This window comes from Podarcis melisellensis (assembly GCF_964234715.1).
Source record: "Podarcis melisellensis genome assembly, chromosome: 3".
Lineage (NCBI taxonomy): Eukaryota > Metazoa > Chordata > Lepidosauria > Squamata > Lacertidae > Podarcis > Podarcis melisellensis.
The window spans coordinates 40,295,032-40,310,377 of NC_138530.1; the positions used below are offsets into that span (position 1 = coordinate 40,295,032).

Here is a 15,346-nt window from a genome sequence, read left to right on the forward strand (position 1 = left end):
TCCTCAGACACAGAGACTTTGTTTACATTTAGCTCTTCCCATTTTCCCCTCTACCTGATCCCGCTTAACAATACTGAGACTTAGCTTCTGTTGTAGGTTTCCTTTTCCCCTCCAGAGTGGATTAACTGCTCTGCAAGGGGCTCAGTGTTGCCAGCATCCTTGTCACGCACTTTAGAAGGTACTGTTTGGCATCAACATGCAGGATGTTAGGAGGATACACAAGAGAGACAGAGAATGCATTTAAAACAGAAACAGCTTCAGGGAGGGAAGCTACTTCCCTTTTGTTCTTGCATCACTTGCACCGTTTACCCCACAAGGCACATTGTTCTGGACTGTAGATACAGGTCTGCCTTCTCACCTCTGCCAGAAGACAAGAGGCCAATGCAGTTGTATCTCGCAGCAAGCTGCAACATGAGCCAGGGCTTCAGACTGAAGCTGTTCAACTGAACTGAACCTCAGCAACAGGAAAGAAGCGCCGTCTCGCTAGACGCAGGAGAAATCCCCCAAACAAAGCTTCTTTTCCAGTCCAGAAGGTTTCTAGGAAAAGATTTTAATCTTCAGATCTATTGTTTTTGCTTGATCAATCATCTCCAGAGACATTCAATCCAAAATCCACAACTGAGGGGAAACCCTGTATTAAAAATTAAAGCTATGTTTATACAAACCCAGAGGCAAGAAACCGTGCAAGTTTGATTTTATTTTAAATGGATACTTGCAAGATGCAGGCTCCATTTTGGCACCTGGCATCCTCAGGTAGTTGCCAGAGCTTCAGTGCCCCAGCAAAGCCCACAAGCATTGACTTCAGGACCTCCACTTCAGGAAGCAGAAGCCCTGGAATGACACTATATCAGGTGGCCCAGGGTATTGTGGGAAATTAAAATGGACGCTCCCAACAATCTTTGAAGCATCTTGAGGTTTCCACAACCCCATAGCTTGTAAAGTTACCAGCTTAGAACTGGCTTTTTAACAGCAGCTTGATCTGCAAAGGGGTGTATGGAGCGTTAGGGCAGGGATCGTACCCTTGGTGGGGGGAATGTTATGCTCCTTCGGGATAGTTTGTCCACATTTGGTCCTCACCCTGCACCCTGTAGCTCCTGGAAAATGTCAGCAGGTGACGGGCCACACCCATGCTTCAACTGGCTGGCTAGGTGAGGGTAGCTGATGGGTCACAAACCCTGCTAGGGACTTCCCTGCATGTGAAAATAGGCTCTGGTGGATTGAGGGTACAAGACCAATAGTGGGTCCAACGGTCAAGAAGACAGTTTCTGCACATACTATAGTGGGAAGTAAGGGGCTGATGGGGCTGGTGAACCTGGGAAGGAGAAGGAAAACTCTGATCCTATATTTCCACTGTCTTGTGGGACATCTTCTGGAGAAGAAAAGGCTAAGAAACAAACCATACACAATTCCAGAGTGAAGCAGGTAAATGGTGCGAAGACTCAAGTGGGGTACAGAAGACAAGCTTAGTTTTCTATCCTTGGAAGCTAGATTCTCAGTATAGGAAATCTCATAAAACAGAGATAGCCAAAGGGGCTATTTCCAGGATGTTTGGACTACAAGTCCCATTAGCCTCAGTCAGCATGACCAATCATAATGGAAGATGGGAACTGTAGTCCACAACACATTGGCTACCCATCCTAAACCCTGGGCCAAGATAGCAAGCAAAACACCAAACCCATGTAAGGAAGTAAACCTCTGCAAGTACAAAGTAGCTGCAGTATATACCTGGGTGTTTTGTCTTTACCCGTGTTTATAAGAGCTTTCTACTTCTCCGTTGAGGACGATGTTGGGATTAATATGTTCCTGTGAGGGGGTGGCAAACTGTCCCTGTTAAAATAACAAGAGGGGTGCAATAAGAGGATGTCATCTTATCACCTCATACTTTAAACTGCATGTTATAGCAACAGTGAGCAGGAGTCTGCTCTGAAGAAATGGTGTGATAGAATTTGGAACCGGGCAAGCTTATGCAGCAGTGTGGGCTTGCCAGGGGAGAAATAAAGGAAGACACATTTAAGGAAAATTTAATGCCTTTTCTTTCCCATTCATCAATTTGAATCCTCAAGACCCTCCACTCTTACAGTGACCTCTTTAGAGAGACTCTTTGGTTTAAGCTTAGATTCACGTATCCTAAGAAAGAAATTGCAACTAGACTTTCATGTAGTACATCAGAAATTGATTCGCAGTATGTGAAACTAGTTGTTTTATTTTATTTGATTGGTTGTGTGTGGTTGTGTGAAAAGAAAGTTTTCTTTACTCTTTCATTAAAATAATAATCTATCCTAAAACAACAAGAACAACCCAGGTCTAATACTTGCTGTCAAACAAACTGAATGTAAAAATACAGTCAATCTGGTAAACCGGGATTTAAAAATCATTACGTAATCAAAATGTAATTACTACCAGCCTGATATATTTTAAAGCTTTTATGAAAAATAAAATAAAATACAAAATTACAATCAGCATGTATTAAAATAAACTCAGTGATTCTTGAGTTACTGGGAACTATTACGGTATGTTAGGAGCATTTACACTGCCTATAATATACAGATGAATCATATTTACAGACATAGCATTGGAGGGAAATAGTACTATCCTAAATGACAGATCTAATGTAGACCTGAGCATGAAAATGTTTCATGTAGTACAGAGCTTTTCACAGATGCAGGCTAAGTTCTGCAATACCAAATTTTATTTTTATAATCTACAAAGTATCTAAGCATACTACCCTTCTATCGATCTTAACTCTGTTTTTAAATTTCTGCTTTATGTTCTCTAAAACGGTAACAAGATGGAAGAGCACTAGATAATGCACGTTTATTGCTATCTTGTAGACAGATCTTGTAGAGTTTAATGACAGTATATTGTATCATTCGGCTACAGAGTTCAGTAACGCATTGTGAATCAAGTAAAACACATTTTCACTTGCAAATCTATTGCTTCAGAGGTAATGCCACCTTTAGAAGGTGAATATTTCAGCAGGGCTTGGATCAGAAGTTTCGGAAGCACTGCCAGAAAAGAAACTCAACTACAGACAAATTTTCCTTCTGTTTTCAGATTAAAGCCACCCATTTAGCCCCTGGTCTAGCTCCTGACAGCTTGATGGTGAGACACCCAAGTAATTAACATGACTGACATAAGCTTACAGGACCTTAGCTATGGAGGGGAAAACATAGTATTATTTCATGAGCCACCACATCCCTATGCAGATATGGTTTTAATAGTGGGGGGTTGGGATCATGATGACCCACACCCTCATTTGAATGTCATCCGTACGCTGAGCATCACATTTCAAAAAGGAGCCTGCACAAATTGAGACCAGTGCACTCGGGTCTGGTTTGCAAACACCTTAAACTCCCAATTTTGAAGGGTAATGACCAAACAAGTTTTCCTATTCAAAGTAATTCAAGTTCAAAGCCTAAGTGGGGATAAAAGAGGTGGGCTGGGGTGGGGGCAATTGCCACAACCCTAGATTAGGAATTAACTCTACGGGGCTATTATTTATATTGAAGGCAACTGCAATTCTATTTATTTTAAATGGAAGATGGATGAGGTCCTCAGTCCTTTTGTCACTCATTGGTGCAGAGCTTGGGTGGGGAACCTGTGGTTTCCCAGATGTTTGGGGCTCCCAATCAGACCCAGCCCATCATGGATGGTGGAAGTTGGGAACCCAACAGCAACTGGGAAACCTCATGTCCCCCACCCCTCATAGCAGAACTTGATTCAATTAGAGTGAGAAGGTCCAATCCTGGAAGGAAACACACTAATTAAGAAGCCTTTTGGCTTCAACAGCACTCATGAGTGCTTCCAGTTTTTTATTCAAATTGTTTTAAAATGCAGAACCAACCTTAATTAGCACTTTCCATATTATTTATATATATATGCATTTATCCAAATTAATAACATCCCTATTTGTGAATGTATATCAATGAGTGACACTAACAGAGCACTCAACCAATAAAACCTAGGTTGTCAAATGCAATTATTTTCCAAATATTACTTTAAAACATTGCCTTACATCCCTATGTGTGATTCAACATCTGTTAACACCACTGCCTCAATCAAGATTTGTTGTAACAGATGCAATGCACAATCAGTGCCGGCTTACTTTAGAAAATGTCAATAATATTTGAGAATGAAATTGTGCTTATATTTAAAATCTCTTCAGACAAAAACATCTGGAATGTCAATGGAGAGATATTTTATAACCAAGGAATTGAAATACAATTGTCATTCACACATACAATCCCAACTTGTACCTTTGGCAGTATAGGGAGTAGCTGTATCAGATGGTAAAGCACCATTTTTTTAAAAAAGGATAAAAATTGTTGCCCAGATAGCTGGGGATAGAAAGGGACTTCACCCCATCATATTTTAAATTTTAGCATCATAGTGCTTGCACACTTTCACTTAAGTGGTATTTCACCAATGTAATAAAAACAATAGCGATACTAGACATAAACCCTTGTAAAGCATTTAAAATGTGCTTATTAAAAAGACTGTGTAACCGGGATGATAAAACGGTGCCTGCAACAGTAGTGAATTGTGCTGTGTTGATTCAACTGCATCACACATCAAACTGGTCGTGTCAAAATCCTGCCCTTTCTAAAGTGACGAAAGAGCAGCACAATCTCCACTGCTATAGAGGTCTTCTTGTGCAAAGTCAGACTTCCTGCGGTCTGAGAAAAGACTGAAGAACGGCAGGAAAATATAGGATAGGATGACAATGATTGGATGGGTGTTCATCATGTGGGTGCTCCATAAAACAACGAGTAAACGAAGCATGGCAATCCCAAACTAAACACTACTGTGGAAGGAACTTCAGATTTTTAAAACAACTTTGGAGAATGCCCTTTTTGCTTCTGCCTGACAAGAAATGCAGAGGTAATGAAATACCAATGGTTAAAACCGAATCCATACTTGAAAAATAATGCATCGTTTTACTTCATTTTCATGCTACTACCTCTCCAGAATGCATTATATTTCAATGTGTTTCATTTAAATATAAAAAGGCAAAGGCAAATGATCCTTATAAGAGGACTACAAACAGTGTTCAAACTTCAACGTTTACATATCTGGGAGGCAATTTTCAGAATCCTTTTCTGCCTGAAGTCTCTGTACAGTGCTATCCAGCAAATCCATGTTATCTCGAAGTGTGACGTTGAGTTCAAACGGCTTGGGTTTAATAGTCAAGCCATAGGTGAAATCCATTTTCGTGTCTTCCTTTGGATTAGCGCTGAAATTGCACTGGTGTAGGAATATGGCAATAAAGAGGAAGAGTTGAACTTTAGATAACTCTTCCCCAATGCACCGACGTTTGCCCAGCGAAAAAATCATCACACTGCTGGTGAGATCTTTGTTAAGGAATCCATTCTCATCCAGGAATCTCAGTGGGTTAAACTCCTCTGGGGAAGGCCATTTCACCGGGTCATGATTTACTGACCACTGGTTGACGAAGACCACAGTGTCTTTGGGGATGTGGTAGCCCATTAAGGTGGTGTCAGCCACGGTGGAGTGGGGAATGGTAACTGGCACAAAGCTGCTGAAACGCATGGATTCGTAAAGGAAGGCCATGACGTAAGGCAAGTGGGGCTGGTCCTCAGCAGAAGGCAAGCGGTCCCTGCCGACAACTTTATCGATCTCTTCTTGCAGCTTAGCCTGTACCTCTGGGTACCTGGTTTAAAAAAACAACAACACATTTGGGAAATTTTCTCTCAACTCTTCTGAAAGAAAAGGTTACCTGGGCAAATGTATGTCCCAAACCAATGTATGTCCACTGGTAAAATGTGGGGAGGATGAATTGGCAGGTGGGATGGAAGTGTGACCACCTCTTGTGCCTCCAGGTCCCCCCTGCAATGTACCCTCAGCAGCCTCTCATGCCCTCAGTCTGCTCCAGTGGGTCCCCAACCTCCCAAGCAGGTTTCAGGTCAAGGAGAGGAAGGGAAGTTCCATTAACACAAGCAGGACAGGCAACTGGATAGCACCCATATCAGCTCTATGAATGTGAAGAGACTAATTTCTTCCTCCTTACAAATTCCTGTTTGGTCTGTTTTTATATACGGTAACTTCTCACAATAGTACAAAAGCCTGTATGCCAAAATTGAAGTAAAAATCTATGTTGTTTCTTTACTTGCTCTTAACAGAACAATCTTTGCCTCGTTCCAGCTTGGGGAAGGGATTGTGTCAGTGTTAATTACTGAACTGGTTTTTGTGTTAATATGCTTGCAAACTGTTTGCAAAATTTCACTGTTAACCCACCAGAGCCTTGAGATGTTTAACCTCATATTTGAGCTTTTGCTTCTTGCATTGTTAAACAATGAATCCAAAAATAATATATATTCTGAATCTTTGAGGACGTGCATTTTATCTAAAAACACTCAACTATCATTCTCCCAATGAATATACTAGTGTCCAGAAGAGATAATACAGTAATTGACTCAATACAGTTTTAATGGCTTCATATCAATAGCTAATACCCAATACTGACTGAGCTAATTTGTACATGGAAATCTATTTAGTGCATTACACATTTTGGCCTCAGGGTAGGATCCAAATTGGTTTGGTTTTGTTATCCTGCAGACACACAAATTGTTTTGGGCAGCTAGGCTAAACTATGAGCCCTTGACAACAGCATTGGGTTGAAGTAAGAGGGCTGAGCAATGGTTTGGAAAAGGGAATGATGAACCACTATTTTTTTTTGCCATATGACCTGTTCTTGTATGTCACATTATGAAAGGAAACATCCAATTAAAGGGGGGGGGGAAAGATATTTTGGAACAACTTTCAGTTTACTGAAATTCTATACAGCAAGGTGGTGCTTCATTGTTCTAAAAGAGCACAATTGCATCTTAATGGAGGATACCAAACTGAAATTCAAGCTAATGTGACTCCTAACAGGATCTGGGGGCCATTCATTTTTCCTGGATAGAATGGGGGAACCAAAAGACCCAGATAATCACATCAGGCCAAATTCAATGAGAATTTGGATTTCTCAAAGAATGGGCAAAGTCGATGGCATGTGCACCTCAGCTATCACCTTCAACTTTATGGGAAGATACATTCAGCTTTACATGGTTGGAGAACCTCAGCTCAAGAAGAAAATATAGGCCTTCAGGCTTCTTTGTCCTTCAGCTTTGCACTCTCCTTGAGAGTTTGTGCGCACTCCCAATCCATAAAGCCTTTTGCTCACCTGGATAGGGGGCGGGATGTGCAGGTGTATGTAGAAACTGGCCGAACAATGTACGAAGTTAGAATTCCCATTCCTTGCTCTGCCCCCATTTTAGCCTCATCCCTCCCTACCCGCTCATGCGGTCCTCGGAAGATTGCCCTGTGGGGAATGTGGCCCTCGGATTGAAAACAATGCTTTCTCACCGCCTCTCAAGCAGAGATCAGCTCCTCTTCGGGTCCCCAGTTGGCCAGTTCCACTACCTGAGATTCTCCGAGGGGCTTTTGCCTCGGTCTCTTCCGAGCCCCCCACCCCACCCCGCAGCCCAGCCGCTCACCTGATGAGGAAGATCAAGAGCCACTGCAGGGCGGTGGAGAGCGTGTCCTGGCTGGCGCCGAAGATGTCGGTGACGGTGGCGGGCACGTGCTCCAAAGGCAGCGCGGGCTGCGCCTGCTGGAGGCGGAGGAAGGCGTCCATGAGGTCGCGGAGGGCGGCGCCCGGGCGGAGGCTGCTCTGGTGCTGCACGAACTTTTGGCGCACGAAGCTGTAGAACTCGTGGTTGAGGGAGCGGAAGGCGCGGAAGGCGGAGCGCACCGGGTTGGGGAAGCGCTGCAGCCAGGGCAGCACGTCCACCAAGCTGCCGGCGCCCACCGTGCGCCCGAACTGCTCGTTGCGGCCCACCAGGCGCCGGAACTCGGCGTCGGCGTGGCTGTAGCGGCGCCCGAAGCACAGCGCGCTCATGACGTTGGCCACGGCCACCACCAGGCTCCTCGACGGGTCGACGAAGGCGCCTCCGGCGCAGGCGCGCACCAGCAGCCGCACCACGGCGCGCGCCTCGGCCACCAGGGGCCGCTCCAGCAGGCGGCGCGCCGAGAAAGCGCGCACCGTCGAGTGCGCCAGGCGCCGCTGCAGCTTCCACAGCTCCGAGTAGCCGCCGAAGGCCAAGCTGCGCCCGCCCGACACCAGCTGGAAGGAGGGGAAAGGCGGGCGGCCCGCGAAGGCGGCCCCCTGGCGGATGAGCGCCTCGCGGATGGCGCGCTCGCCGCTCAGCACCACCACGGGCCAGCCGCCCAGGCGCAGCTGGAAGACGTGGCCGTAGGTGGCCGCCAGGCGCCCGAAGGCCAGGTGAGGGGCGCTGCCCAGCTGAGCCGCGTTGCCCAGCAGCGGCCACGGGAAGGGGCCCGGCGGCTCCAGCCGACGCCGCCGACGCCGCTCTTGCAGCAGGAGCCTGGCCGCGTGGAAGGCGGCCAGCAGCGAGAGCAGCAGCAGCAGCAAGCTCTGCACCGGGGGCACGCCGGCCGGGAGCACCTCTTCCAAGGCGCGGGGGCGCACGCTGCGGAGAAAAGGGCGGAGGTTACAAGCAGAGACAGAGAGGCGGCACAGCCTGCGGTGGGGAAGCGCCCCCCGCCATCCGCGCGTCAGGCCGCAGGTGCAGTTTTAAATGCGGCGCCATTGAAAAAGAGGGAAAAACTGTTATGTACCAAAACTTCCTGCACGTGCAGTTTCCTTTGCGTGCAAAGGGATCCCCACCCACCAAATTGAGGGCCCTCAAACTTGCAAGCCTGCTATAGACACTCGGCATCCAGCATTCGCAGCCTGCCCTACATACTCGGTAATAATACTTGGAGCCCGGGCAGGTTAATTTTAGGCAGCATGTGCGTGTGTGTCTGAAGGGTAAATACACTGACTTAAACCGTCTCTGTGTTTTCTCAACGGAAGTGTATGTTAATTGGCTGCTGTAGCAAGTGTATTGGTTTGTAACTCATAAAGCCTTTTTGCTATCAAGGATCTTAACTCTAATGTTGATCGTGCCCTTAAACGCACTTGCTAAGGAGTAAACCCCAGGAAACAAGGAGATTTAAGTCCAAATAAACAGGTACAGGGTTGCACTGTGAACCAAATATTGAAAACAAGGGCTATACTCCAGTATAGAGTGTGTACACTTTTCTAAGTGTATATAGCAAAAATGCTATTTTTGGAGTGAATTTTGAGTAAGCTTTAGCTGTAAGCATCTAGTACTTTTCAAAAGCAAGTGTGGTAATTTCTGGGGGAACTTGTTTTTGCATAAGTTAGGAAGTTTATTGCAGAATCAGAAACGTTCATAATCAAGTATAATAACACATTCATGATCTCCATGGTTTTTTCCTCCATGTTGGAAAAGCAGGCTTTAATTCAGTGTATGTGAGGGGATCGTTGAATGCATGCTTTCATTAAGTACAGGCTTTAGTTTAAACCAAGTTGTGTTTTTTTAAAATATGATATGTAATATCGCTAAAGAGTAAACAAAGTAAACAAATAAAAGAATCAGCTTCCTTAAAATTACAAATTTTAAAAACATATTTTAAAAATAAAGACCATCAATTTCCATCCACCCTGCTCTAAACTGCATCTTTGGTTTGTGCTTTTGGAAAGCTTCCCAGAGTTCTGCCAGAAAAAAGGCATGAACACTCCATGAAAATTTGCATTTTGAAATGTTGTGGGAATTCATCATATTTGTGCACATCTATGCACTGTTTCAGGCAGGAACCTAGCAGTGAAGTAAGAAAACTTGCAGTACTTAAACAGCATGTAAGCATCCATCACTTCAAAAGTAAGGTGTTCTGCACAATAAGTTAGATTGAATTCGAGCAGAGCCATGAATTGCTTTCATATGGTACATTAAAACAACCCTCTTCTCCTGACCATTAATTGCTTGCCCAAATAAAAAAGGGATTGCAGCTTTTCAAAATGATACTTAGCTTTTGGTCTCACTAGTTTCAATAGGATGTACTATACTCCCAAGTAAGTGCAGAGCATCACATCCTTACTTGAAACAAAGTCCATTGATTTCACTGAAACTTGTGTGGAAACTAAGATTACAAGCTAACCTTCAGGTTGCAGTTGTATATCCTGATGCTAAACACATAGCAGTTACCCAGTTCAGTGTTTTTTTTGTTGTAAGTGGTAAAGGGACCATTAGGTCCAGTCGTGGCTGACTCTGGGGTTGCGGCGCTCATCTCACTTTATTGGCCGAGGGAGAAGCCATATAGCTTCCGGGTCATGTGGCCAGCATGACTAAGCCGCTTCTGGCGAACCAGAGCAGCACATGGAAACGCCGTTTACCTTCCCGCCGGAGCTGTACCTATTTATCTACTTGCACTTTGATGTGCTTTCGAACTGCTAGGTTGGCAGGAGCAGGGACTGAGCAACAGGAGCTCACTCCGTCGCGGGGATTCGAACCACCAACCTTCTGATTGGCAAGTCCTAGGCTCTGTGGTTTAACCCACAGCACCACCCGTGTCCCTTTCAGGAAGGTTTACTTCCAGGTAAATGTGTATAGGTTTCGGCCTCAAGACCCACCAATGGCAATGGGACAAGTGATTTATGATTGATTGATTGATTGATTGATTGTAGGATTGGGACCAATATGCAGAAATCAAGTCAATGCAATTTACCATTGATAGGACTGGGGTAGACAAATAGTTTGGGGGTAGCCCCAGAATGACTGAGTTCAGTGGGATCTTAAGGTGATACCCAATGTTCTTCATACTCTGAATCAGTAGAGCCATTGATTTCAGTGGATCTACTCCTGAGTGTGACTTAGTTGGCTGCCACCCTTATGCTGTAGATTGGCCACACTCAAACCAGTAGCCTTAGAAAGCCACTTTTAGAAACTTTCAGAATCTTGGGTTCTGGACTTGTATCCACTGCCATGGTTTTTAAAACCACTGTTTTACCCACACAAATCTGTACTCCAGAATTGTGGGCAGGGGAGTGTCTTTCCTATTCCTCACCCTCAGCATGTGTGCAGAAGGTGGGTTGAAGATGGAAACAAGAAGATGGAAACAAGTCAGCATTTGCACTTACAAATGATGCTGCAAGATCCCTTATCCTACTGCAGGTGGAAGGGATATAACAGCAGGGGGCAAATGGGAGCCAAGGACTCTTCTCCACCTATGCTTGCCAACTTAGGGCAACATCTGCATCTGAGACCTCTAGTCCATGGAAGCTGATGCCATAATAGATGCATTCACCCAGGAGTGCCAACTTGAATAAAATATTGGGGAGGGGCTAGGTAAGCCCATCACACATAATCACATGACGCACTGCATGAGCACCATTTGAATGGCAATGCCCATTAACTCGGGGGGCAGCCCCTCAAATATTTTATGGGGAGGGTCGAAGCCCCTGGCCCCTAGGAGGTGGCTGCTTTGTACAGTGGTACCTCGGGTTAGGAACTTAATTTGTTCTGGAGGTCCGTTCTTAACCTGAAACTGTTCTTAACCTGAAGCACCACTTTAGCTAATGGGGCCTCCTGCTGCTGCCACGCTGCCACTGTGTGATTTCTGTTCTTATTCTGAAGCAAAGTTTTTAACCCGAGCTACTATTTCTGGGTTAGTGGAGTCTGTAACCTGAAGCATCTGTAACCCCAGGTACCACTGTATTTGCCTGTGCCGCAGAAGTCTTTGCAGGTTTTGCTGCCACAAGCTAATGCAGCTACACCTCTTTAAAGCGCCCCAGGTTGTCACCCAAAGACTTGGGGACCTAAGCAAACCAACTTATAGGGCTGAGACTGAAAGCAGCTATTTGGGTAGATGCCCTTAAGAAGGGAAGTATATGTTGGAGGGGCGCCCACCCCCCCAGGAGGATCCATTGCCTCAAAAAGGCACGACTGGCCGTTTCCTCGCACAAGCCACCCCATATTAAAAAGGACGGGACGGGGGGGTGTTGCTTGTTCGCAGGGTCGGCGACTCACCTGTTCACCAAAGCTTCTGCCACATCTCTCTGGCTCATCCTGCCTCCGGCCAAGACTCGAGCTCCGCACGCACGCAGCAGCCCCTGCTTGGGGGAGGACGAGCGAGCGGTTTCGAAAAGATCCCGGTCGCTCCTCGACTCTGGGCAGCAGGTCCTTCGCGCCGGCCAATCAGCGCCAGCCTCGGCCCCCGATCCCGGCCGCGCTGCGCTTGCCGCCCACCAGCTCCTCCAGGCGGGGTCTCCCTCGGGCTGCTTCGGGAGGAGCAGCGCCTTGCGACGAGGGGAAGCCCAGGCAACTGTCTTGCTTCCTCGACGAGAGGCGAGCCGTCTCCTCTTCTCGCTCCCTCCGGGCCCCGCGAGGAAAGTGGAGCTCGCAAGTGCCGTGCAAAAAGGCAGCCCCCCAAGCTTCTCGCGGAGCTGGAGGTAGGGGAAAGCCCTCCTCTGCCCCCGGAGGCTGGAGAAGTTTCCTACCCTCGGCGTGTGTCACCTCCCCGTTGCGTGCGGAGTCCGCCTGGCGTGATCTGCGGCTGATGGGAAGCCTCTGGCCATCTCCTCCCCTCCCCGGGCGCGCACGCGAGATCCGCAGGGAAACGGAGACGGAGGAGAGCGCCGGGCCAAAGGGCCCCCCGCGCTGCTTTCCCAGGACGGAGCTCAGCCCGGTACTTCCCTCGCTCCCTCCCTCGACTTCTCAGAGAGGCTTCTGTTTCCCAGGCTGGCTTTGCAAGGTGTGTGAGGACTTGCCAGCTTCAGCCAGCCAGCCAGCCAACCCCCGCCGGGGTATCAGAGGGTGAAATTAGAGGATAGCGTTGGGGGGCGTGTTTTGATGCCAAATCTTTTTTTGAAGCTACACTCAGATCTTTGGCATGGCATGGCCATAATGCTACCTCTGAAATGGTAGCTGAATCCTAGGAGCTGAGGTCCCCATCAGTAAAATAGTTGAGGGGGCTAACCCCACCCCAAAGTTGAGGGGAAATCCCATTCAAATCGTGCGTGTGTGCCATGTCATGTGATTGTGGAGCGGGGCTTACCTGCCCCCCACCCCAAATATTTTATTCAAGTTGGCACCCTTGCTTGCCACACAAATCCACATGGTTTGTTGCCTCGTGCATCTCTCTATCTGGGGTCCATGAATCCCTTCACACGCTGATATTTATTATTTGCTGCATTTATATCCCACCGTTTTTTCCAGGGAGCTCAAGGCAGCGTACATGGTTCTCTCCCTCTTCATTTTATCTGAAAAGATGAGACCTGAAAGACAAAGGGCTTTGAAGACCACACTGTGGGGGGATAAATGATATGCTGGATTTACAGCCAAAAAGATCAGTTGCTAGGTATTGTTGGCTACAGCCTGCAGATTTTTAAACATCTTGGAACACTGAAACATAGGAAGTTGGCTTATGCAGAGTCAGACCACTGGTGTCTCAAGGCCAGTGTTGTCTGTACTGACTGACAGCAGCTTTTCAAGCTTTCAGGCAGGAGTCTCTCAGCCCTACCTGGAGATGCCCAGGATTGAACTTGGGACCTTCTGCTTGCAAGGCAGATGCTCTGCCACGGAGCTATGGCCCCTTTCCACTTGATCCAGGTCACCATGTACAAGTCTAGCAAATGAAGTCCACATCAGTGAATTGGCCTATTGGGGAAGACAAAAACAGAATCCAAGGGTTCCATAATGAATCTCAACCGTGCAAAAAAAAAATCACCCCCAGTCCTAAATATGATAAGTTAGATAGTGAATGGAGAAAACCAACAACACATTCAGCTAGTCACTCCAAAAAGGCATTCTGTTGGTTATAATTTTGTCATTTATTTGTTTTTCAGAAATGTATTACTCTCTAATAGTGTGGTAGGAGAGCTGGGGGGGGGACCTTACACCTGGCAACCAAGGTGCCCCTTGGGTTTCAGATACTACATGGGTATACGAGTCTAAAAAGCCTGGGACACAAATTTCCATGGCCCTCTAGTGGCTATGGTGGCTCATTTGCCATATGTAGTGTATTTAGTGTTGTTTCAATAAGAGTACGGTATACTCAATTCTGACCAAACTAAGCTTCCTGATGAATATTGTGCTCTGGGGGACTTATTATTTTCTTGACTGTGCTTTAAAAATATTTGATTCTTTGAACACCGTGTGCTCCCAGTCCTCATTACTGAAACCCACATGCTTTGATTTATTTATTTTTAATGACAGCAAACAGTTGCTTGTCCTGCTGTGACAGCTGTCACTCTTTTGTGTGTGTGGTGGCAGAGGTTATTGTATGGGGAAAGCCCTAAGGATGTGGATGGTCTGTTTTCAGTAGTGGCTGGTGCCTGTTGAGACTGGTAGGAAAGAAGGAAGAGAGGCCAACAGTACATAGAGGGAGAGCCAATGACAGACAGAGCCAACTCCTTCTAGTTTTGTCCCCATCCCCGTCCTCCTTGCTGAGCTCTACAGGGGCAACACTGACCCTAAGGTGGAGAAAGCTGACAGTCAGTGCCATCCCCATAACTGGATGTAAGTAGGAAGAGAGGCCATTGGAGGCTGATTGAGGTTGGTGGTGCAGCCCTCCATTTGCATAACAGACAGGCTTCCGCTGTCCATTTCTGCTTGGAGCCCTGCAGAAGAGACAGAACATAGCTGGTCTCTTTTCATAAAAATGGACCTCATACAACATTTCATTTGGTTTATGAAATGTTCATGAGATTTATGGGGTTTAGAAGAGGAAGTGTATCCAATTCACAAAGCTCTTTCAATATGCATTTTGTTTTACAGTCCAGCTGTAAAATATACTTTGTGCCCATCCTTATTATATTTGGGCTGTTTTTTTGTTTTTGTTTTTTGTTACAAGCCCCATCTTCCCTCAGGGTATGTTTTGACATTTCCCAAACTTCCTCACTTCTGCATTCAGCGCAGAGTAAGGGGAAGGCGGCTTCTGCAGGAGAGCTTATCTGCAGCTTGTGTGCTTCTAGGGTCAGCCTACCCATGAGGCAAGGTGAGGGTCTGCCTCAGGCAACAGGGATAGCAGATCAGGCCTCCAAGGAATGCACTGCCCATGGCAGTGACGCCTGTGCCATGCTTGTCTTGGTGAATAGCAGGTGGTTGTGCTCACACAGTTCAAGTTCCATCTCCTTGATGACAATTACATCCCACCTCTCTAAATATGTGGACACAGGCATCCATGTTGAGACAATTCTCAACCATCTCAAGGCTAGCTGGTTTGCTTCACCTGCCTGCCTGAAATCGCACAAGGAAGCTCAGAAAGAATCACATTCCACATAGTTTGTGGTTCTAGAGAAAGTGCTACCATGGTTTCAGGTCAGGAGTTTTCCAAGATATGCTGGACTCAGACCATATAAGATTTGAAAGGGCACCTTGAATTGTGCCAAGACTTGACAATGCAGTCAATATAGTTGTAGAGTATGGTCATAGAGGCCCACACTCAACAGCTGATAGGCTAAGATACAACTTGCAAA

The 15,346-nt window shown here is 46.4% G+C and overlaps 1 protein-coding gene across 1 annotated transcript; it reads right to left on the reverse strand.

Moving 5' to 3' along the window:
- Window positions 1-4,917: 4,917 nt before the first annotated feature.
- CYP1B1 (cytochrome P450 family 1 subfamily B member 1) lies at window positions 4,918-12,541 on the reverse strand. Its single transcript, XM_081905380.1, has 3 exons — window positions 11,898-12,541; window positions 7,500-8,495; window positions 4,918-5,671 (listed from the first exon to the last, which is right to left on the reverse strand). The coding sequence occupies exons 1-3, from the start codon at window positions 11,933-11,935 to the stop codon at window positions 5,065-5,067; spliced, it is 1,641 nt and encodes a 546-aa protein (XP_081761506.1). The 5' UTR covers window positions 11,936-12,541; the 3' UTR covers window positions 4,918-5,064.
- Window positions 12,542-15,346: the final 2,805 nt, after the last annotated feature.